The 24,324-nt window shown below is 39.8% G+C and overlaps 5 protein-coding genes across 5 annotated transcripts; 2 read left to right on the forward strand and 3 right to left on the reverse strand.

The window, feature by feature from the left end:
• Positions 1-353: 353 nt before the first annotated feature.
• PHYBLDRAFT_65217 (hypothetical protein) lies at positions 354-9,548 on the reverse strand (the record flags this gene model as incomplete). Its single annotated transcript, XM_018441417.1, has 7 exons — positions 354-684; positions 773-1,124; positions 1,196-1,310; positions 1,381-3,651; positions 3,708-3,847; positions 3,919-4,795; positions 4,851-9,548. 7 exons carry the CDS (start codon positions 9,546-9,548, stop codon positions 354-356), a joined length of 8,784 nt encoding a protein of 2,927 aa, XP_018290895.1.
• A 542-nt stretch (positions 9,549-10,090) lies between these two features.
• On the reverse strand, positions 10,091-12,223 carry PHYBLDRAFT_169118 (hypothetical protein; the record flags this gene model as incomplete). The annotated part of the gene is made up of 8 exons (XM_018436008.1): positions 10,091-10,280; positions 10,326-10,692; positions 10,809-11,187; positions 11,247-11,275; positions 11,335-11,347; positions 11,442-11,641; positions 11,750-12,115; positions 12,157-12,223. The coding sequence occupies 8 exons, from the start codon at positions 12,221-12,223 to the stop codon at positions 10,091-10,093; spliced, it is 1,611 nt and encodes a 536-aa protein (XP_018290896.1).
• Positions 12,224-12,370: 147 nt separating this feature from the next.
• On the forward strand, positions 12,371-14,336 carry PHYBLDRAFT_146180 (hypothetical protein; the record flags this gene model as incomplete). The annotated part of the gene is made up of 3 exons (XM_018431600.1): positions 12,371-12,473; positions 12,651-12,845; positions 12,970-14,336. 3 exons carry the CDS (start codon positions 12,371-12,373, stop codon positions 14,334-14,336), a joined length of 1,665 nt encoding a protein of 554 aa, XP_018290897.1.
• Positions 14,337-14,836: 500 nt separating this feature from the next.
• PHYBLDRAFT_113116 (hypothetical protein) lies at positions 14,837-16,152 on the reverse strand (the record flags this gene model as incomplete). The annotated part of the gene is made up of 6 exons (XM_018428328.1): positions 14,837-15,038; positions 15,145-15,352; positions 15,468-15,597; positions 15,684-15,752; positions 15,853-15,987; positions 16,081-16,152. 6 exons carry the CDS (start codon positions 16,150-16,152, stop codon positions 14,837-14,839), a joined length of 816 nt encoding a protein of 271 aa, XP_018290898.1.
• A 1,918-nt stretch (positions 16,153-18,070) lies between these two features.
• PHYBLDRAFT_146182 (SAND-like domain-containing transcription factor) lies at positions 18,071-24,067 on the forward strand (the record flags this gene model as incomplete). Its single annotated transcript, XM_018431601.1, has 6 exons — positions 18,071-21,344; positions 22,442-22,493; positions 22,585-22,930; positions 23,030-23,128; positions 23,287-23,862; positions 23,984-24,067. The coding sequence occupies 6 exons, from the start codon at positions 18,071-18,073 to the stop codon at positions 24,065-24,067; spliced, it is 4,431 nt and encodes a 1,476-aa protein (XP_018290899.1).
• Positions 24,068-24,324: the final 257 nt, after the last annotated feature.

The raw sequence follows: 24,324 nt of genomic DNA on the forward strand, positions 1-24,324 counted from the left end.
ATTAGGGAACGACTGAGAAACCCCTATATATTTCCATATTTTAAATACCAATTAATATTGATTAAAGCAATTCTCCATGTCCACTGAAATATATAACCACTACATTTTGAATGACGCCATGAAGACCTTGCAGCATTACGAATAGTAATTCCACATATGCACACGCGTATATACATATATATTACTACTTAAAAAAACATTTGAAATAATATAGTAAAAAAGCCATTAAGAAAAATACAGTATAATACAAGATACAAGCTATGGAAAGAAAGTTAAAATAGGACGAATAAAGCAAATTAAACAGATAAACAAAACAAATAATGCAAGAACAATGACATTAGATTTATAGCAATCTACAAACCCTTGCCTGCACTGCAAGAACTTTTTACACTCGAAGGTTTATGTGACAGTTTTCCCTTGAATTTTGACATCGTGTGTGTGTGTGAAGGCCCGCTGTAGTATTTTCCAAGCAGCATTCTTCCTTTGCTTGCCAATTCCTCATCGTTAGGAGCCGGGGCAATATTCTTTTCGCAACGAGGAGGAATATTGATACCGCCTATACTGCGACGGTGGTTAGCTGTGCCTTTTTGGCAACCAAGATCATCCTCTACGCGCACGGGTATATCATGTTGTAATGGTTCAACTGTTTCAGTTGGGTTCACAGAGGTCTTTGTTTTTCTAAATCTAAAAACGAAACCGAAAACAACAAACAAATCCATTTTAATATTAAATTTAGTTTTAACCGATGTTATTTAAACTAATGACGCTTTACCTTCGTGCCCATGGAAGCACGCGACGCGCTGTCTTTGTGTCCGTGGGTGCCTCGGCTTCCCACCCAGCTTCCTGAGAATTGCTTGAATGCAAAGACACAGCATCCTTATCAAGTTCATGCTCTTCCTCTTCCCGGGAGCTCTCAGTTAACTCAAGCAAATCGTCTCCTTCGTATAATCCTTGGGGTTTCATTTGACTATCACAAAACCCACTTTCTTCAATAATAGAAGAACTGCTTTGTATGGATGATGTAGTATCTATATTCTTCGTACTATCACGCGGATGACGTCTAATTGTCAGCTTTTCTTTGATCAGCGCAGGACTGTTGTTCAATAAAGCTGCACGCATAAAATCTAAGCAGTAAAGAGTAAGGCAGATAATTTAACATAAGTTAAAAATTCTTTTTGTCAAACAATCAGCATACCTTTCTTTATGTTTGACATGAGCTCAAACCATGACCATGTTTTGTTCCGGTACTCAAGATTAGGTTGTTGAAACACGAAATCACGCAAATCTTCAATGTTCTTTTCTTTCGGACCCTTGAAACGTAAATAATTGTCAGTCCCTGATATATTAATTGATATTTAAGAGATAAGTATATATTATTACCTGATAGCTCAAGCAATGCTTTGCACCTGGTATTTTGACTAGAATAAATGCACGATTGTTTGATGCACGATTCTTCATGACCGTTAGATCATCGGTTGCCCCTTTTCTATCCAGTTTTGATTTATTTATTTTTTTCCCTTTCTTTCCAGTGGTCGGAGGTGCAGACACTATAGAAGATGTGTCTGGTGTGTCTAAATCTCCATTATCTTTTGGCATGTAAGAAATATCAACTGTCTTGATACTATCAGCCCCTGTATTTTTCCCGCTATCCAAAAACTTTGTGTTAGAGGCGTTTCGAAGTGAATCTTTGTCGACAGATTTTGTATCCAAATTTTGTATGCTTTCATTCTCTCCTGATCCATTTTCCATTTCTGCAAGATTTTGAGAAGAAGGCGAAAGAGAAATAGTTCCAACTGTATCCGGCTGCTTTATCCGCCTTTCCGGAGGGAATATATATGAAGCCATGGCTTTTCCAAAATCATAGGTCATTTGAACTTTAACAGGAGACAGATTGATCTCTAGATGCTGAATGACAGGAATACCACCGACAGGTGCAAGAGAGGAAATATAACAGCGAATCATCTTATGTCGAGAGAAATCATGCACCTTACGAGGATCTGCGTAAGGACCGATGATGTCCGTAAATACGGGTGGTATAGTGCGGTTGGTGACATGGAGTAGGTCGACTTCAAGTGTGTTAGTGCTTGAGTGATCTTCTCTGTTGATCAGAATAAATGTTGTATTTGTTAAGTTCCATTCAGAAAGCGGCGTATCATTGTCGGTCAACATTTCCCAGATAACTTTTTCGGCCGAGAAAACAAACTTGAGGTTTGTGATGGGCTCATGATCGTTGCTTCGTTTACTAGTCTGAGTAATCTTGATAGCTTCCATACCCAGAAAGAGTTCTTCACGTAGCTCGTACAATGTAGTTCGTATATCTTGAAATTTGTCCATTTGTGATTCATCCAAGTAAGCTACCTTTTGTCTATAATGGTCCCTGGTTTTTGTCAGACGGCGGATTCGGTTCTGAAGATTTTCAATTTTTCTTGTGATCTCACATGGATCTCCTCTGTCTGCTGCCATCATAATCTCACGAAGACGAGCAAGTCTTTCTTTTTTGGCTGGCTCTTTATATAGCAGTAGATCAACCGCAACCTCATACATCGCATTGTATTGCTGTGAGTTCGCCGTCAAGGCCAATTTAGGAAAATTGAGTAGAACGGTATCACATCTGTCTTCAAAAGGATGGATTTGAGTAATACTGGAGTAAAGCTTAGCCTTCATTCGGAGTGGGTTGTACTTGTCGTATTGAATTGTTGCAGTCAATTTGGTACCAACGCGCTGGAACTTATCAGACAATTTTACATAATTAATCAACATTTCCGAAGGAATCCAAGTCAACCAATGTTCGTTATCTTTGGCTCCATAGTGATTATCCAGAAGTAGATCAACTGTTTCAAACTGTTCCTTCTTGGCGACAAAAAATTGGGCATTGTCGATACTCACAATCGTCCGGTCTTTAACAAGCTCCATATCAGCCTCCGATTCGCTCGCATCGACAATATTAAAACCCTTGACTTGCATTCTCTGGTTGGACATGAGAACAAGGCTGTCTGGGTTGGCATCACTTTGGAGACTAATCTGCGGATTTAACAGGTCAATTAAATATCCACTCTTCATAAGATAGCCTGATGGGATACTGTTTATGTGAGCCTCTGGATCATTAACATTCTTATTGCTTGTTTCCGAAAATCCACTTCCTCTTCTTGTGTCCTTCGAAGTTCCTTCTGTTTCATTAGCCGCGTAGATATTCTTTTGGTCAGCAAGTAATTTCTCAATCAATTCTTGGGCCATCTGAATCCCACTATTGCTTTCATTTTCTTCCGATCCGCCCATCTCATTGCGCTGGTTTTGACGATGAGTCTCATTCATGTCTCGAAGAAACTTTACAGCACGCGCAGACATGTAGTATGTTAGAGCACGCTTGTGCGCCTGAACATCTAGTAGGTGGTATATAATATTTCGGATCGAGTTGTTCCAAAGAATCTGGGCATTGTGAACAATATAACGCTGTCTAAAATAGCCCATCAAGTTCTCCCACTTCATAAGAGAGTCGTGCCCAAAGATCATCGAACTTGAATATGCTGCTGTATCGGTGTGTCCATTGTGGGCTACATTTGGCATAGATTCAGTCGACAGCTCCCTGAGATAACGTTGTAATATGCCTCGCTTTTCAAACAGCATTTCCGTCTTTTCTACAATAGCACGCGACTGGAGAAGATGATAAGTTATTGTGTACTAATTGATTAATTAATTGATTAGTTTACCTCGTTCAGCAGGTCATTGTCATCAGAGCGGCCAGAGAGTCTAGATTCTACGTTGTGTAAACGAGCTTGATGCTTGCGGATCTGAAGATCAATATTATCGCTGCGCTCCTGCAAGAGAGACATCTGCACCTCACGAGTTTCTATAAGTTAATCAAATATCAGTCAGCTTTTGAAGCTATTATAAAATTTAAAAAAAGAAAAGAAAAATTACCAACAGCAGTTCCCAATATACAATCATGTGTTTTATGTAAGTATCGGTATTTCTCTACATCATCTCGATTATTTTGCTTAAGATAATACAGGTATGGCGAAAAAGCAAAGGGAAGTACTTGGACTTTGGGTTCGACTTTTGGTGTTGGCATGTGTAATTCCACAAAATCGTCTAAGTCTACCCACTCTGGGGGTGTACTGTCTTCGTTTGACTTCTCATCCCAGTCTTCAAAGCAATCTGCCCGGCTACTGTCACTGCTAAATACACTTGATGTATCTATGGTACTTGATGGCAACCCAGATTCTCCAATTATATCTTCCATGGGCTGCTTCTTTCTATAACTGGCTCTGACTGCTCTCATATCAACGTTCTTCAATTGAACTTCGGCTTCATGTAATGGCCAGTTTGCCTTGAGTTGTTTGTTATCAACATTGAGGCCTGTTTGATGAACAACCTCCCTACGCTGGTGCATATCGACGTTAAAACTACTCACAAGAGCCTTGAGACCAACACAATCTCCCAAATCATCGACAGATAAACTGCTCCCAGGTTCATTTTCATCTTTGTAAAAATAACCAATCATAAGTGGGCCAACCATAATCTTGTACTTCATTGTACTCATGTGCTTGCTAAATTTCTTTGTTGGCCGGACATCCAGTTTTGGGTAAAGTGTACCACTACGAGTTGGATAATTCATTGCACCACCAAAAAGTCTGAACCAAGCACCAAAATGATCAAGGGTATTAGGAGTTAAGTGCATAGAGTTCATAGAAACTACATCGAGATCAGCTTCCTTGTCTTCCTCAATCTTTAGCTTTACGATACTGATAGAGAAATGAATGAAATGGGAACGGAAACCAGCATACGCATCGTAGTTCTATATAAATTTATGTGGGTTAAACAAAAGCTTCAACTTATGGTATTTTTCTTACGTCTGAATCCCCTAGTTTCTCAACTGCGCTAGGTGTCATGAATTTAACATTATAATGGGGTAAGAAATGAAGAAGTCGACATTTGCGATCTTCCATTGCGTTTCCTTGACAGCCACACCCGTCCAAGTTTGGAGAGCATACTCGCTCTAAGTGACATCCAATACCCATACAGATACCACCGGATAGCTTCAAAAGGATCTTGGAAAATCTCAACTCTTTTTCATCTTCAGATGTATTCAGAGATGGTTCGCGAGAGTCGGACCAAGCAGATGGGCGACCTTGCCTAGAGCTAGTTCCACTTGACGAGGCTCCAGAAGATAAGATACTTGCTTCATACTGGGGTTGTCCTTCTGGCAGCAAGTTTAGGAATGCATATCCTCCACGAAGCAAATCAGGAACACCTAGTGCATAGTCGCGGCTCAGCAACTGCATAAACTCTCCTTGTGGATTGTCATGTCCAATGTACCACTCAACCTGTTTACGCCAAACCATGGACATTCCGAATCCTCTGTCGCTCATATCGTACGGATTTCTTGTTCCTTTCATTACACATGCAACATCGCCTCCTCCAACAAAACCCAGCTTACACTGCGTATGAATCATTAACCGAAGTTTGTCCCAGAATCCAACTTTTGGTGACGGATCGATAGGTGGACGTGTCAGATTATCAAGGGCACCAGTGATGTCTTGAATAGCAGGCTGATATGAAGTTGACCAACAGAAACTTGTCATACTTTGAGTAAAGACCTTGATATCGACAATTGAATAGAACTTTGGTGGTGTACTGGTTCTTGCCACATTGAAATTGTAATTGATATTTTCTTGATCTACAATCAAGACATTGATACTTCGAGTTGCTTCAATACTGCCAAGCTCATCACCAAAGACGTAATCGCCGGAGAGAAGCCACGCCGGGGTAGAATCGTCAATTGTAGTCGGTGGGGGAACATGCATAAGAGGAATTGGATAATCTCTGATCTGGATCCATGTCTTTCCGGCACTCCAATCGACATGGAACGGTACAAGTGTAGAAAACTGTGTGTCTAATGGAATACCTTTTCCATTTTTATGTACAAATTGGCGGGTATCCTCCAAAGGAAAACTGGGCTGGCTGAACTTGCATGCTGTCTTAAGTACGGTGATATTCAAAAGTGGAGGAGATCTCGGTAAAGGGATGGTGTGGATATGAAATAGTGAAGGTATTTTTGAGGTGCTGTTATCTAGTTCATCATACATCTCATCATAAGCTTCAGACGTAGGATTTCTGTAATTAGACTGTCTCGACTTGTCGTAGGCCATAGTTTCCTTCTGAATCAAAAAATTGACTTTTTTGATCCAAGAATTTGCATTGTGGTGTTGAAGTCCATGTAATGCTTCACTAACACGAGCATCTGTCTCGGGATTGTCACTTGTTTGAGTGACTGATTGTACCTTTGCCTCAAATGCATCTTCTAATGCTAGTCGGCTAGTCTGCTCAAGAACACCTGTTCTCCAAATTTTGCGTAGTCGTGCCTCAAATGGATCATCTTCAAGCTCTAGTGTAAAGTTATCACAGACAATACTCATCCGAGGAATTCCAAGTGGATTTGGGCTGATCTTGGGACCAAAGAATGTCAAAGGCTCTCCATATTTAAAACGGAGGCGGAGGGTCTTTATTGCTTTAACCATATTGAGTGCATTGTCGACAATATCAGCCATGACAAATTGATAGGGTATCCTCAAATAAAGCTTAGACAGCTTCAACTGGTGACCATCAGATGGATTGACCATACCGTTTTGAAGAGTGATGTCTAGGTTATCGGCTTCCAAAAGCTGATCCCATCGGCCAGAATCATTCACGCCCATTCCAAATATCATCAGATTACGAATAACCATTATAGGTCCCATCAGTTGAGTATCTTGCCATTGTGTTTTCAAACCGTCGATACGCAAATAGAGAGGCGTGTTTTTTGGTAGATGAATATGGAAATCTGTCCGGTTGAGTTGACATTGAATTCTCTGAATCTTGAAGAGTTTTTGCGAGACGGTATGAGCGGTATGAGTGGGCTGGGTTGCTTGGGGTTTCTTTAATATTTCCTGTATCTTTCTTATCGCTTGGAGAAACATGAGGGATGCAAAGTGATTCTCTAGAGAGTAGTGTGCCCCGATCTTTTTAATAACCACATCTGACCGAGCATAGACGACGCCTGATTCTGTGTGAAGATCAACTCGGCCGTTGGCTCTTGATAACCACCCCAAAAGTTTACTATTCTCAGGGGATAGACTCCTTGGACCATTTTCTGGCCGAAATTCCCTTCTAATACATGCATTTTGAATAGATGCTTTGAGTGATCCCAATCGTTTCATAGTCCCTTCTTGGCTAGGGTCAGATGTCATGTTGATTGATCCGCTACTGAGGTTGTATCGATGACTGCTCCTCTTCGAATGCCCAAATACATGTGCTCCTTTGAAAGATACCGAAAATCTCTCAATACTACCCCAGAACGATATCAAAACATCTTTTTCCGGTCTAGTATCAATATACCCCGGCCTCTTCTCTCCAGTCCCTTTTATGCCTGGATCGATAGCCTCCGCAAGAATAGTTACCCCTGTTATGACCAAGGAAAGTCTCAAGTTCTTTGTCCAGTCGAGATTTAATGGCTTATTTACTTCTTTATGTGGTTCATGCTTGGGTTGCTTCCATGTTTTTGTGATTTCGTGCAGCCAATGTACATAAGCAAGTTTGTCTCCTATACATGTCCAAGTATTCAACACAGGATTATCCACAGTCACCTCACCATCCACAATTCCCAGGGTTGGTATTACTCGGAGGTCTTTCATGTCTTCGGTCGTCTTCAGCTGAGTTGTAGCTACACACATAATCTGACTCAAGCAAAAGACAGGTTCTGACAGCTCACACGTTTGTTTTAGAGCAAGTTTATCGATTGTACTCCTGGCAGCTACGGAATAAACCCAGTCAATTTCCAATGATTTTTCGATTTCCTCAGATTCTTTAGAATACCATGGTCTCTGGAACAAAAGAGACCAAGGTCGCATCGAGTTTCGTTTACGAAGAGTTGGCGAATTCGCTCTAGGGTCGGACGCAAAAGGTATGGTTGGTGAAGAAGGCGAAGATTTTGACTTTTTGCTGTAAGCAATGTATCTTCCGGTCAGATCAATCACTATGCTTTGTGCACAGACCTTTGTGCTCCTATCTATATCCGCAGCGAGAAAGCTCAGCGAGGGTGTATCCAAGTGAATGTTGAGTTCCAAACTAGGTATAGCAATGGGGCTAGTATTTGTAGTTGACTTGGTCGTTTTTGTTGGTTTAATTTGTCGCAAAAGATCTATTTTGGTTGTATCAATTGTAAATGCAAAAGATTGGATGTATACATTTGTCTTGAGATGGTATCTTTGATGTTTCGACAAAGGCAAGGGGATTTTAAGCGTAGGCTTTGTCGTGGACTTCTCATGTTGAGTTCCTTCGGGATTGGTATTAGCGGTGATTTGAAGAAGAGGCAAATTGCAGATCTGGGTTGAATTGGTTTCTAGAGATATTGGTGCGTCCATGAGTTTCAATCCCGTGTCTTTAATACTAGCAGTGCATGCGTATGTAACTTCGCAATCTGTTCGTTCAGCGGCTACATTTGCTTGTATCGACTGTACATATATCATACTATAAACGTTCGTCGATGGATCATCGTAAGAGACCGAAAGATGCTCAAGGGAAAAGGAAAAAGACTTTAGAATTAGTGAACTGGCTCGCTTTGGCTTTCCATTCTTGGTGGATTCAATATTTGCATGGTCGCCTAAAGTCTTTTCCTTTGATTTCGGAGCAAGTTTTGTACGCAAATTTAATAAGCAATCGAGATTAATTTGAACTGGTGCCATCTGAAGGCTGACATCGACTTCCTTGAGCGTTACACATCCAGCTGAGAGATGAAATGAGATTGCGAGTCTGCTTCCAGAGGGAATAAGAACCCCATTCTTGGACTCATATCCAAGAAGTTTGATGGTCCCCAAGGTAACAGCTATCTCAAAAAACTTTTCTCGGAATAAATGATCAGCACACTTGAGAGAATGTCGTTGATGGTAATCGTTAAGAGAAAGGTGACCAGGTGACTGGGGTGTTTTGGCAAGAAGGGCAGCAAAAAGGGTGGATTGTACAGTGAGCTGATCGATGGAGAGACAGCAAGTGTTGTTGATACTCAAACGGCAGTCATCGAATTGAATAGCCACATAGTTAGCCAGACCATTCATGATCAGCTGGGCAGGAATAGCTGAAGTAAACTTGAGAATATTCTTTACAATTGAAAGCGAATACCACCAGGGGATATGTTTGAGCGACTGATTAATCATAGACATACGTCTGTTGAGTGCATTCGGTCTATCGGATCGTGTCTTTTTCGAGGCTCGAAGGACTTCCAGATTGTGTACATTGAAATGGATGCCAGAGAAATGGATTGTGATCCAAGGTGTTGTGACATTCCAGCCGGGTTTCTTCAATCGAATCTTAATTTTTCCAACATTAACTGACAGTATAAGTTGCTTGTCTTTGGTTTTTTGATAACCTAGTCCAGTTATAGAGAGAAATCCAAGATGACCAAGTTGGACATGGAAACGCGAGTCTAGAATCCTGCGAACTATCCAGCCTAATAAACAAAAGATGACCATGATGCCGATCATCAGTAGCGCATACTGCTTTACGCTCAGAGACATTGTAATGTCTCTTTATGACGATCTGATTGAAGGAAGGTAAATGAATGTAATAATGGGATAATGCTAAATATGTGAGAATGAAAGGCTGAAAGTCATGAGCCTCGTTGTTCAGCCAGAGTGAAAGAAAATGAGAAAAAAAAGTGTGTGCTCAAGGGACGACTTCCATATTAGGAAAATGTACGATGGTGTAACATTCGCACACGTTGTCATGGTTATTCGGGCATAGTTTATCCTTACTTTCTACATGTTGAATTTTTATGATTTACATGTTTCAGACCCACGCGTGCAATATGTTTATGAGAGACATCAGATAATAGATAGTTAAAGCAAAAAGAAGAAGAAAAATAGCTACAGAAACTTATTTTACTATGGTGCATTAAATAAAGAAATCGTGAGGTGAAGACGTAAAGAAGGTAATCGGAGTAATATCTCACTGGCTCTCTGCGCACTTAGACGGGCCGGAGTGTCGATTATCCAATATGACAGTAACATAATATATATACATATATGTACGTATGTATGCATATATTTGTATTAAATTATTAAAGAGGTACGACACAGAGGGGATTTTCTATTGTATAAGTGTTCATCACCATGTCTGCCCAGCCAAATAACTGGACTGTGTAATCTTGGGGAGCGAAGATATCAGGAAAAGCTTCCGAAAAGGCAGGGAAGAGTGAACCATGAAGATCTTCTAATTCCTCAAGGTTTTGATGTTCCTGAAGATATGCTCTATATGATAGATTAGGAAAGACGTAGCTAGAAAATCTAACTTACTTTTCAGTCTTTTCAAAGAATGGCTTCCATGGACTGTTCTTTTTGGTTCTTTCGTGTAAGAGTCCGATCATCCAAACGACGTCTTCTTCTTCCTCAATGTCTTCAAATAACTGTTCAATAGTGGATTTGAATTTTTTATCGCGCAGTAATTGACCAAGGGTAATGGTCACTGAGTCCATCATCACCAGACCTTCAGCCTCCAGGTCAGGATAGGTCAGCGATTCAAAATATCCTGGATTAAGATAATTCACAAAAGGTGTCACTGGGGCTATCCGTTCTTGTTTCTTGTCACGTGCCATCTTCTTGAATATAGTTTGTTTGAGATTTTCCATGGAAATTAATGTGAGAGCAAGGATCTGCTCTTGGCCTAATTTTTTGTTATTGATGTTGTTAATAATAGAAATAATAGAAGTAATGATAAGCTATTTGTGATTGTTATGATTTGATATCATTAATATATAAAATAATATATAGTTTCATTACCATCTCTATACATCAATGCACATCTCTGCACCCAACGCGTGGTCTCTCTGTTTAGTTCCACAGCCCGGATTGCGTTCAGTCGACTTTGCAAGAGAGCGCAAGTCATGGCTACCATTGCCAGTTCATTTCGATAACCCACCCACTCAAGCTGTTGTGAATCTTTGCATTGGATGTATATTTTTGCTTCAGTCTGGTTCATAACCAAGACACGCATAAGTTTGAGGAACATTTGAGGAATATGTTCACGATGAACATAATAAGTGAGTGGATCTGGATTACCAGATTCAATATGACATTGCTTTAAGATCTCAAGTTTAACTTGTCCGTTTGGATCTCGAGAGAAGTTTGGCTTGAGTGCTACATGATCATGCTCATTCACCTAAGGCAGATATCTTTAGTCTATTTGTCTTTACTTTTTTTCCTTATCTTTTTCCTTACCTCAAAGCAGAAGCCGTAACCCAAAAGTACTACAACATATTTATTTTCAAACCCCGTCTTATGCTACACATGTACATCCTAAACTTACATTCTTCGTTGGACTAATGGAAACAATAGAGATATATTAGAAAAAGAAGAAGACAGAGAATAAACTGTATTGAATATAATTAAATTCGATTGATTTTTTTATTTTACCTTTGGACCATAGTTATTAAACATCTCTTCACCTGCATTGAACACTTGGCCAGAAACAAAGGACAGAGATCCAGATTGATCATCCCCACTTCGAACCCAGGTTATTTTTGTGTTTGGCTTATGGTTCAGTGAGTCCACAAGTGGAAATAAGACTTCAGAAGGCTCGGTGTGTGTGGGGTCAATTAGTGTATAAGGAAAGGCTCTAGAGGTCAGCACGGTGTAGGCCCACAAGAATAATTCCCTTCAATTGTTTGGCTTAGTTGTCATGCCCGTTGATGCCGATGACTCTTACCATGTGATCTTGGTACGCAATTCTGCAGATAGTCTAACCACTAATGCTTCATAATCATTAAAAATATTCAGCTTCCTTTCGCGAACGGCGGTTGCAAGATTGGTTTGGTCGAGATAGTGGAGATCTTCTGTTTCCCAGAAAAATGGCGTGAGTATTTGTTTGGGAAGAATATTGAGGTAGGGTGCATAAAACGACTGATCGCCCAAAAGACTTTGATAGGCTACAAATAGAGCCATGACATTGCGGCATGAGACGTCTGACAGATCGGCAAAGGTCTTGCGGGCGACTTTCTCAGTAATGGTAACCCTGAATGGGACTGTGGCGAATGTGTCGTTTGGATAGACAGTCTCGGTTGCATGGACTGTGCCATTGGTTTCCTGGTCTGGGTTGTTGTGAATGAGGTAATTGATGGTTCGCAAGTACCTCTTCTAAAGTCCAGTTTAGAGTAAGAGCCTCCATTGCGGGCGATCCAGTCGAGATATTCGTCCATAGTAAAGATATTGTTATTTTGTTTCCTGTTGTTGTGACGTTAAATTAGTCTTTTTTTTTATGTATTTATTTATTTATTTATATTATTATTTTTGGCCATCGGTCTTTCTTCCGCTTTCTTGTGGGACATGGATTTGGATTGTGTGGAATGAGAGCTTTGATCGGGTATGGAAAACGCCCGGACTGGACATGGTCAGTTGATGGGGTCGCTTTCTTCAAAGGGCTTGTCAACACTTGTGGTACTCTCCAAGGTGGGGAAAAAAACAAAAAATAAAAAATACCATTTTGGTGACTCCGACATTGGAATATTTATTCTTTCATGGCAATTTCCCAACCTTTTTTTCCCTCTGTTGCTTCTTTCCCCCCCTCCTTTCTTTTTCACTTCTTCCTTCTTCATTTCTTCTCCCACCAATCTTTGACAATGTTAGGCACTTCAAAGCGACCCGCTCCTCTATCCCCCGTTGGTATGTGCGCAGCTATCGATGCTGACACAGAGCCTGCCTCTCCAGTTCTCTCCACCTCTTCCTTCATGTCTTCCATCTCCTGGGTTGCTGAGAAGTCTGCGGCTGATCTTGTAGCGTTGTTAAAGAATGCCTACAGTGCTATGAAAGAGAAAGAAAAAGGTACAACTTTTTTTGATATATAGATATAGATGTAGATATATGTATGTGTATATGTGTAAATATGCTACGAGTCGTTTCTACTTTGAATTGTCCTGTAACTCACGCCACCACATAATTTCTTCAGATCTTCTTTTAGCAGCAGAAATCGGAAAATCATTATTGGAAAACAACATGGCTCTCAAATCCAAATATGAGCATTTGCTTGAACAGGCACAGGCTTACCATGCTGAAAACGAAGCAGAGATGCTCGAGCAAATTTCGATGGCATCACGATTCGACGACGACAACGACGACGACGACATGCGTTTTATTACCACCCAAAATGCTCGCAAGACTCTCATCGAGACCCTTGAACGCAAAAATAAAGAAATGGAACAAATGCTCGAACGAGCTCTTCACAAGTCAAATGAGATGGATGAAGCCAACGAAGCCAAATCAGAAGAACTCGAACAAGAAATTGAACGACTACGAGAGAGTCTTGACCAGGCAGCCGTCAAGGTCCAAGAGCTCGAATCAGCCACACGTCATGCCAAGTTGAACGGAGAACAGCGCATGACAGAGCGAGCAACGTCAGAAGGTGTGCGACATTATGACCAGGACGATAGTGTGATTGCTGTCGAACTGGCCGAGAAGTTGGCCCGCCTTGAGACTGAAAATGCCGCCATCTCTTTTGCAAAGAATGCGATAAAGCAGCGTCTAACGAGTGCTCTGCATGATCTAAATCATCTGCGCCAGCAATTTGACTCATTTGAATTTACTCAACAGGGCTACCAAGATCTCCAGGAAGGATACCAGCGCCAGTTTACACATATTGCAGAGCTCAATGAGAGTCTCGAAGATCACCGACATGTTCTGTCCAAGCTGCGGGACCGTGGCCAATGGTCAGGCAAACACACACCGACCCCGAGTGAGCACCCCGGCGGTAGTCTTGTAAAGGCAAGCCTTCTCGAACGAAATACTTCTCTACTCGGAGAACTCCAATCAACATGGTCCAAAGGTATGGGAGACCTTCCGATTCTCACCGACCCCGATCTCCCTTCACCTCCTTCATCTTCTTGCTCTCTTGCAAATCTTCAAAGCTTTGCCACCCTGGCCGAGCGAAACCTCACATCTTTCTACAACGCACCCGCAGCTTATACTCTTGAGACCGCACTCTCAAGTGTGGGTATCAATGACCGAGGGGCGATTGACGAAGCTATGCGATTCCTCGAATATGATAGTCAAGATGGTCTTTCAGACCAAGAAGACAATATGCTAGTACCATACGATGGTTCTCCCACAACCGGACTCTATCCTGATCTTCCCAATGCTGAAAATCTGTGCCGTGACCTGGCCATTCCCCAAGAATCTCTTGGTGTTTCTGGCAGGATAGCACATCTTGTTCGGTGTCTTTTCAAAGCAGTCTTACGCTGGTGCCGGTTCTCGATCATCCTGACTACAGCAGTGATGATCAACCTGTGGCAGGGTCCAGAAGGGTTCTTGGAAATATAACACACACACACAAATGTTCTCTTTAAACAAAGCAAAGCAAAACAAAAAAGTTCTTACTGTATTGTACCTTTTCTCTCTCTCTCTCTCTCTCTCTCTCTACCTTTCCTTTTTCTACTTGTACCATGTCACACGCCTGTCTTCCCTTTTTTTCTTTTATTCCCATCAGGCCCCCTCCTTCCTTATAATATTATTCTTTATTTTTTTTGTATATTATATTAACCTTTCTTTTTAGTATTTCTGCCCTTTTTTTCTTCACATTTTTTTATTAACATTTTATAGTTCTATTCCCCATCTTGCCTTTCATTCTATCTATGAAAAAAACCAAATTGTAAAACTTGCTTGATTTTTTTTTATATAAATCTATGAATATTTTTATACATTTTTTTTGACTGTGCGTTTCATCTTAAATATTCTTTCTTTCTTTCACTATCTTTATAATTTTATTTTATTTTTATTTATTATCTTTTTTTTTTGTTTCTCTCTCTCTCTTATATTGTGTCTCACATTTGCCCCTTGATGTCGATCTTCTTGTACCTCTTTGCACTCTCTAGAAGGACCAAACAAGCGGCCTTTGTGTCAAGTAAGTTAGGATCTGGTCTTAAATGGTGGGCATTTTGGCTCATCAAAAATTTAATCAACTGTTCGTGATCTTCAAATGCCAGTTCAGTTTGAATAAATGACAAGGGAAGATCAGGACGACATCTATAAATCCCATGTTTTTAGTCATCTTGTATTTCCCTCATTTAAATTGTATATATTATTATATTATTATATTTTTTTTTTTGGCCTATTAAGATTTCCTACTTACGCTTTGCACAAGATAATCAATGCTTGCACTCTTTCACGTTCGATAAACTGATCCATAAGATAACCCCCCATGTTGGGAGCACTAGTGTAAAGCCTAAAGAAACGATGATAGTTCGAAGTGGCAAGACAGGAACGGACTTGTAATGCATGTTGCACTGCTTCATCCCTCTTTTGTTCAGGTGTCACCTCGGCCATAATAGAGTTGATGTCTACAAGCCAAGCCAAGTCAAGCCAAGTCAAGTCAAGTCAATAAAATAAATAAATAAATAAGTTTCGTATTGGAAGGGCAAACTCATAATCAACAGGAATCTCAGCTGTCCTCACCAGACCAATTTTGAGTGTGAAGGAAATACAGAATACGGTAGGCTGTAAACTCCATCACATTCCCAGGAATTCCAAGCATATACAACTGTTTTAGTTGTGATTGACACTGGTTGTACTCGCCTAAATCTCCCTATTTATGGATAAGTAAACGAAAAATATTGACTCTACTATTTGTTTGTTTGTTTGTTTGCTTGCTTGCTTGCTTGTTTATCTTACCTTTTCGAGCGCGATACGAGCATGTATCTCATATACTTGGACCGTGAATTCATCTCTTATCCGTTGAACCTTGAAATGATTTTACGTGTGTTGATTTTGTTTTTGTTTTTGTGTTTTTGTGTTTTGTGTTTTGTCATTCTCTCTATCCATACTTTATATCCTGACTTACTGTTAAGTCCTGGCGCATCGACTTGAACTGGTCACAAATATAAGTGTAATTTTGCTCTGCTTTCCATTTGTCTTTTAGTAATTCCAATGTTTGTTTTAAAATTGGCAGTGGGCGAACTGTAGAAGGATCAGGCGCCTAATATTTTATCACTTTTATAAACACTTATTCTTTTTTTTTCTTTCTTTTTTTTGTTGTTAATAACCTAAATCCCGGAACTTTCAACCTTACCGAAGTTAGTCGTAGATATTGTTTCTCTAGCTTAACAGAAGTTCCGATAATAGTCTGTTTGTCCCAATCCATGGGTTCCTAAAAAGATATACAGCTTATTAGATAACATGGGCTTTGTGGACGATTTGTCTTAAAGTCACCATACCGTCCCACTAGTCACCACAGCCGGAAGACTTGGAGCTTCTGTCCGCCGGCTGAGACTGTCATCATGGAATCGTCTCAGCCGATTTCTTCGCTTCTCTTCCTCCTCAGCCGTATGAGCAAGTGGAGGAAGTTGAAATGTTTCCTTCTTCTTACTATTAATCTCATCAGTATCCTCTACATTAAAATCCAAATTCACATCCAAATTCACATTCACGTTGACCAAAATTTAGCTTTGGATATTTACTTCTTTTTCTTCAATCGCTTTGCTGATATTGCCTGGCACGCACTACATCACATAGAATCAGAACACGTAATGATCATAATAATGACTTTGACCACATCTATTTTTCTTTCTTTTTATTTCTTTCATTTTGTTCGGCTTACCTCGGTAGATCCATTTCACTCCAATCAGTCGTCAATAATTCACCTTTCCTATGCTTCTCAATAATCAAATTGCGTAGTTCAAGTTCAGCTTGATCTCTACGATCAGCCGAACAATTGTTAAAAACATCTTCCACATATTGTCTATTATTATCATAATAATTATAATAAAAAAAGTCCCGTTAGCTTCATTACAATGTTTCTCTCAATATAATCAAATTTACTGTAATGACGGTGGCCATGAATCTACCGATGGGGGTTTCGAATTGTCTTCTTCGGCTACTACTGGAGCTGAGCGAGGAACAACTTTTACATAAGCGGGCTCTTCAGAAATTTTAGGCTGCTTTAGTGGTAACATGTTCATCTTTTTCGGCTCTCCTTGAATTACAGGTTCTATAGATTTATTTTAGATTCAAGTTGGGTAATGATAACAAAAAATCATTAGCTTCATTATATACCTAGAATGATAGCTGGCGTTTGAGAAGCAGTGAACGACAATGCTTCTGTCAATTGAGTCACTTCTTCGGCCGGATTCTGTTGTACCTGCTGTTGACTGCTCATAACCGTATTGTTTTCGGTTGTACCTGTACTTATGGTCGATGTGGGTATACTAAAAAAAGGTCCGTTTTTATGAGTACTTTAAATTTGCACAAACATAATCCTCTCCTATAAACACACACACAGATATATACAAGCGTTTGTGTAAAAGTAACTCTTTTATTTATTTTTTATTAATAAAGAAAGAAAAATATTCGTCTTCTTACCCGAGCGGAGTGTTGTTGACAGGTGGTGGTGGAGGTGGTGGAGGTGGAGGCGGTGGAGCTATTTGCTGAGGTGTATAATATGGATAAGGGTAACTACCTGTTTGTGCATTAGCATCGTGCGATCCACTATACAAAGAAGGCGATTGTTGAGGATAGCTCGCTTGAGCATAATAATCAGCGTGCTCTTGAGAATATGCATATGTATAGTCGTAGACTGGTTGTTGTGATGCTGAAGCTGCCGTACCCGGATCACTTCCTGATGGTTGTTGTGGTTGATACTGAGCGCTTTGATAATAGCTTTGATAGTAGGCTTGCTGCTCTGGTGTCTGAGCTTGGTAACTGTAGTATGCATAAGCTGGATCAGTCGATCCATACGCTTGGTACTGATGCCAAGGATCAGACCTAGACAACACCCATTGGTCAGTATATTTGTTGTCAATTAAGTACTTTGGATGATTCTACCAGTTTTGGCTTGGTGCTGAATTCTCTTGTGGATTCGCCAGGATGTCTCTTTGCGTTTGTTAAAAAACGGCTCGGTAAGAGCAACCATGGGCTCTGAATAACAAGATTTTTAAACCACATGATCACGTGAGAGCTGACATCGCTCGCTCGCTCTCTCTCTCCCTCACTCTCCCAGTTCAAGCATAAGGAACAAAAAGAGAAAAAAAAATAAGAAATATATAAAAGTTTAAGTTCTGGTCATGGAACTCGACAAACTTCGCCTAAAAACCCTTGAAAATGTTATACCAATATGTGAATCTCTAGTTGACTCAACCCGATTAATTCATGACTCTAATATTCGCACACCAACGCGTCACCTCGACGAGCTCTTAAAAGCATTAGAGACTGTTGTTGATCCAGAACAAGTTTTCGAAATTCGACTCATTAATCTTATTACTCGTTCATTGTTAGAGACATTTATTTCAATTGTTCGTTCCAACATTAAACCTTCACATGGCTTCCTTGAAGGTTGGCTGAAATGCATGCTATTTATGCTCACAAGAACATCATGGGAACCAAGTCTTTCTGTTCAAGAGCAAACCCAACTATTTCCACTTTTTTCATCATGCATCCAACCTCCTTCTGCATGGTTTACAGACAGAGTACCAGAAGAAATACAGCAACTTGCTCTTCAATGTTTTACGACTATACTTCCAGCAAATAATCAACTCGTACCATCAGCAGATACGCTTTATCGACCTCGACTGGAAGAACTTTGTAAAGATCATTGTCAACCAATGCTGTCTTCATGTGTATCTAATCTTCTCAATATTATCAAAAGCGATGTCGGGAGAGATTTACGACTCAATGCCCTCGAGACGCTGTCTAAACTCTTGCTAGATAACATCCGCCGAATCAATCGAATCGCCATTTTCTTTCCTGGTGTTGTATCAACTCTTTGTCGAACGATTTATCAAAAGAAAGAGAAAGAAAACCACAAGATCATTGCTAAAACTCTTGATGTCCTTGGTGATGTGATTCAAGCTGTAATGAGAGACGATAAAAACGAATTGTTAATTCACAATGTACGATCCATGAGGGACCTTCATTCCATTGATATAACCAGTCTGCACATCAATAAAAAAGATAATGGAAATACGACCACAAAAACAAATTCAGACGATACTATTAAAAGAGCCACCGACTGGCACATTTCAACAAAAGAGAAGCTCCAGACCATGCTAAAAAGTATCCTGATTACTCAGACACATACCGAATGGAGAGCACGACTAGCGTATGTGAGATTTGCGAACAAACTTCTCTCTACTTGTGCACAAATGCTGGATAACTGTGTGGATCTACTGGTAGCCACATTGGCAATGCACCGAGATGACCCATACGAACAAGTAGCAACTGCGTGTAAAGAAGCAATGTACAATATCTCACAATCCTCGACATACTTTGATACAGTTATGCCTGTAATGAAAGAAGAGCTCTACAAAAACATCGTCCGCCTTCCTAGATGTTTGATATCCGGAGACGGACAGATGCAAAGTGATGCTATGGCTCTCATAATCGGCTATCTGTTATTACTCAGACACCACGCTGAGAGTGTGATAGACACTGCCTTGAAGCGGAGTGCTGATGGCTGGCTGACTGCCTTTGCACTAGACACAGACAGTATTCATGTGCTGGATGAAAAATCGGAGGGTAAATATATTGACCTGCAGGAAAACACGCGGCTGCACGGACAGATATATCCAAGAATACACTTCAAATATCTTGTGACAGACCAAACAGTGGCACAGATGGCACGCATGCTTAATGTAATTGGACAAAACGGAGATCTTCAACATTGGATTGACTTTTTCATGCGCTACCTTTCTGCAGAGAACGCGGAAGAAGAAACACAGCCACAAGCCGCATTTGTAGTCTACGCACTATTGGAAGGCGGAAGCCTGCAGGAAGATGAGCTCTTGTCGATTGAAAAAGACACCAATAATATTCAGGATACTGCCCTTCGACTTTTACACGACATAATGTCTCTTTCACTTTCTAGCAATGCGAGTGATGATCAAAAGGCGGTAGTGCAACAATCGGCATCGTCTCAGGGGCTGGACAGAGAGAGTGCACAGATACTGACAATCTGTTTTGAATTGAAGATAATCGGATTGGTAGCGTCTATTCTTGGACATGATATTATCCAACAGGAGCTCATCAGCCTTCTTTATCCTCTTCTGGCCTACCTGGGTTCTCCAAACGTTTTTGTCCATACATTTGCACTCATCACATTAGACAATATTGCACATGTCTGCGGAGAGCCGGATGGGAAAGCACTTTCGATTGCAAACATCGACTATGTAATCAACATGGTCTCACAGCGCATAACCATGTTGGTGACTAATCCACGAGCACCGCTTGTTCTCAGGGCACTTGTTCGCATTGGAGGCATGGGCGCAGTTGTTTATTTAGAAGATTCGGTGGAAGAGATTTATGATGCCTTGGATCGTTATTGGTATGATGACTGGCTGTGTGGGCAGCTCTGTGGCGTATTATTTGAAATCATCAAGGTTCTGCGCAGCGGTATTCCGGACAAGCCTTTGATTACTTCAGATAAAAAGGTTTCCCAAAAGACACCATCAGATGGGGTGTCTGATGAAATCAAGGAATTGATTAGTCATCCGTGGGAAGATAAGGCAGACAAGTTGGAAGATGATGTGGCGACTTTGGAAGAGATTGGCCGTTATTTTATTGATCGTCAACAAAAGAATGCCAACAAAGCACCAAAGTTGCATGAAGTATTGGAAGAAGAGATGATGAGAGAAAGTAAAAAGAAAAGTTTAGCAGATGATAATGAGGAAGGCGAGCAAGAGCAAGAGAAAGAACCGGTAAAAGATAAAAAGCCGAGTTTATCCAAAGAACAAACGATGACTCTAGGTATTATGAAAAAGGTTGGGAGCATGTTGACTGCAAAGTCTAGCCACCTTCGATCACAAATGCTCTGTCTGTTGAGTTCTGGTGCGGTAGTGCTTGCTGATCAACCTGTCAAACTCAATACGCTCATCAATAGCCTGTGGCCCTTTATAATCAGTCGACTCGGCGACGAGCATTTCGTTGCGTTTAATGCGACAGAACTTATAAAGACACTGTCATCTATTTCAGGAGATTTCATTTCCAAGCGAGTAGTCAATGACATCTGGCCTCGGTTTAAATTGCTACTAGCCCAAACCACTCACGCTAATGCTTTGCCTTCTTACTCGTCATTCTCGTATACGCATCGACTCCAGTGCTGTATACTATCTACTCTTTCACACATTGCACAACATGTGCCACTGCCTCAATCAACAGTTTTGGAGATACTTGAAGAAACACGTTTATTTATGAGTAATAAGGTCCGTGTAGATCTTCAGCAAGAGGTGGTTGATCTGTTCTTGACCATCGGGAATACTTACTCGGACACTGTCTGGTTTTGTTGTTTTGCAATGCTGGGTGAGCATGTAAGCTTAAAACCAACAAGCAAGTTACTTGCACCATGTAAGGTCCCAGCTTGTTTGGCAACATCAAACAAAGACTATGTACAGAATGCGAATAAAGTACTGTCACTTATATAAAGGAGGCCTTGTGATATATACCACTTTATTATTATCTCCAAGAAATAGTAATCGGGATAGAAAAGGAAAAAGTTGTGGTTTCATTAAATTTTATATTTTTTTTTGAAGAAATGTTACTAGTTGTATTCCAAAATCACCGAGACTCTTACAATATATATATATATATATATATATATATATATATATGGCCATGCCTTGTTCAATTATACCAAACCACTTGAATTAGTGGAAGGAGTAATCAGTAATCAATAAGCACATCATCTTACTAGAGGCACAACCACCTCTTTAACTCTTTCTTTCTCTTTTCAATTTTCTTCAATTTCTTCTTCTTCTTTACCTATTTTACATACAAGTGTCATTCTGTTATGAATAAGGAGAATGAGACCGATAAATCAAACAGAAGACGGATATAGGAAGATCGCTTAATGGTGATTTGAGAATACAAGAAGTGAAAGAAGGGCAAGAAGAATATGGAGGCTATGGTTAATAAATTAGGATACTTACTTTCCTACATTTGCTGTGTTTTTATATAAATTATACACACACACACATATATATATATATTATAGACAGAAATCAATTGGATTCTCAGCAGTAATTTGAGGATGCACTTCAATTTTACTTTGGACAGGTCTGATCATTCTACGTACTCTTATTTTTATATTAATTTTAAAAATTTCAATATAAATAAGGAATCTCTTTAAGCAGAAAAAAAGGAGGGAAAAAATATCCTTTTTTTTTCTTGCTCAGCTTTATCTACCTCACATTCCTTTTAGTTGCTCATCTTACTATATTACCCCTAATGACCTTTTGTAGCCGCTGTGGGGAACTAAATTGCACAGAAAAATGCATTCGTTGTGGTGTTTTGTGTAAGTTTCTTCTTTAATAGAAAATAAGACATTAAAGCTATCAATATAAATTCTCCGATATATATATATATATATGTTATATTTAAAGAAAAGGAAGAAGTATCATTCATATTGTATCAATCTATCAAACCTTTTACACACATTTTAATAGCTGGTCAATCAGTATCAGTCCAAAGACCTTCTGTGGATAGGTGGCAATCAAGGTATAATACTTGTATATACTCAAAGTCTACATAAATGCATAAGAAAAGAAAACTTACTTGTTTGTGTTGAAATTCTGGGGGGAAAAATCAGATACCTGGGAAGTATCGTTGGCTTGGATAATCTTAAATCTCCACCATCATCTCCTGGACAAAGATCACCAAAGAAGATACTAAAAAACTCCCCTTCGTTGGGGTCTACGAGATATATACCTCACTCCAAATCACCCAGACGTCCCTTACCGACCCTTGCTATCATTCCACCAGCAAAAATGAACAACTGTCACTCGTGTAATAAAAAACTAGTGGGAAAAACGGTGCGCCTACCAGAAAGCAATGTACGATATCATTGGGAATGTCTTCAATGCACCCAATGTCACTTGCCATTCGAAGACACTTCATTTTACGTAGATCCTAACAAGTCTATATACCATCCAAAAGTAAATAATTTTTTTTTATAAAAAAAGAAAGAATCCTAATTAATTCAAGTATTATACTAAACCAGTCTATTTTTCTCTATGTGATATTTTTCTATTTAGTGTGCACCATCAACATACACCTTTAGAAGCTGTACGCGATGTAGTCTTTCGATAACAGACTCATATCTTGGAATCCAAACTTCTGTTCTTCATCTGAGAGTAAGGCTATAATATATACAAAAGTTAATCACACTCGTTTTTTTACTATTATTATCAAGAACAACAACAATAATAATAACAATAATACTAATAATAATAATAATCTACACCTGTGTTTATTTGTGTGCGTGTGTGTGTGTGTGTGTTTGGTCTACTAGTGTTTTCGATGTACTTCTTGCCAAAAAGTACTTCAGCCTTCCACAATTTACACAGATCTTAAGGGCACATTCTGCCAGCAGTGTACAAATACTACTCTCACACATGATAATGAAACCTTGGCACAACACATGAAGATTGTTCCTCAGCCTGTTCAGCTCAGTTTACGGTCTGGGCCTCTATCTATGTTTGGTTCATCGCTTTCTCTGGTCAGTAATCAAACGGGCAGTACGACCACAAGTGCCTGTCCCAGTCCAAGCACCAGCAGCAGCACAAACCGTAGTTGTGTTGGATCCCCACCATCCGTACCAAATTTGGTTTCACCTGCTCATGAAGTCGTACCTCCTTCAGCTCTAATGAGCAGTCGAGGTCGGCCGTTACCTCGGTTCGGGACGACAAAAACATGTCCTGGCTGTTGTCAGCGGATAGTATCGATCCACGAGGAAAAGCAAGGGCCAAAGGCAACTCGATGGCATATAAAATGCTTGGCTTGCACACGTTGCTCAAAACAGCTAGATTCTGCTGCTACAGTTCTGGAAGAAAAAACGGGTGCTAATCCCTGGTGTTCAGCTTGTCTTGTAAGTGTTTGGTACTTTCAACCTTCTTCTTCTTCTTCTGCTTTTATTTATCCTAATAGCTTCTTTATATATATATATATATATATATATATATATCTTGTATGTACTGAATATCAAAAAGTTGTGGAAAAAGAACGACACAGAAAATGAATTTGGAAGGTCTAGCTTTTTAACCTTACCACGAAAACCTGTGAGGATTGAATAGTCAAATATACCGATGCACCCACTATTCCCCCCCCTTCTCCTTCTCCTTCTCCTTCTCCTTCTTTTGCTTTTGCTTTTGTTTTTGCTTCTGCTTCTTTTTTTTTTTTAAAAAAAGAAACAAGCAAACACAAAAGACTAAACCACAAACCACTTCTTTAAAACCATCCATGTTATATATATATATTTATATACACATTTATTATTTACTTGAAAAAATTAAAAATATTGCTGGCTTCTATCATAATCATGCATTTACAC

Source organism: Phycomyces blakesleeanus (genome assembly GCF_001638985.1).
Source record: "Phycomyces blakesleeanus NRRL 1555(-) unplaced genomic scaffold PHYBLscaffold_12, whole genome shotgun sequence".
Lineage (NCBI taxonomy): Eukaryota > Fungi > Mucoromycota > Mucoromycetes > Mucorales > Phycomycetaceae > Phycomyces > Phycomyces blakesleeanus.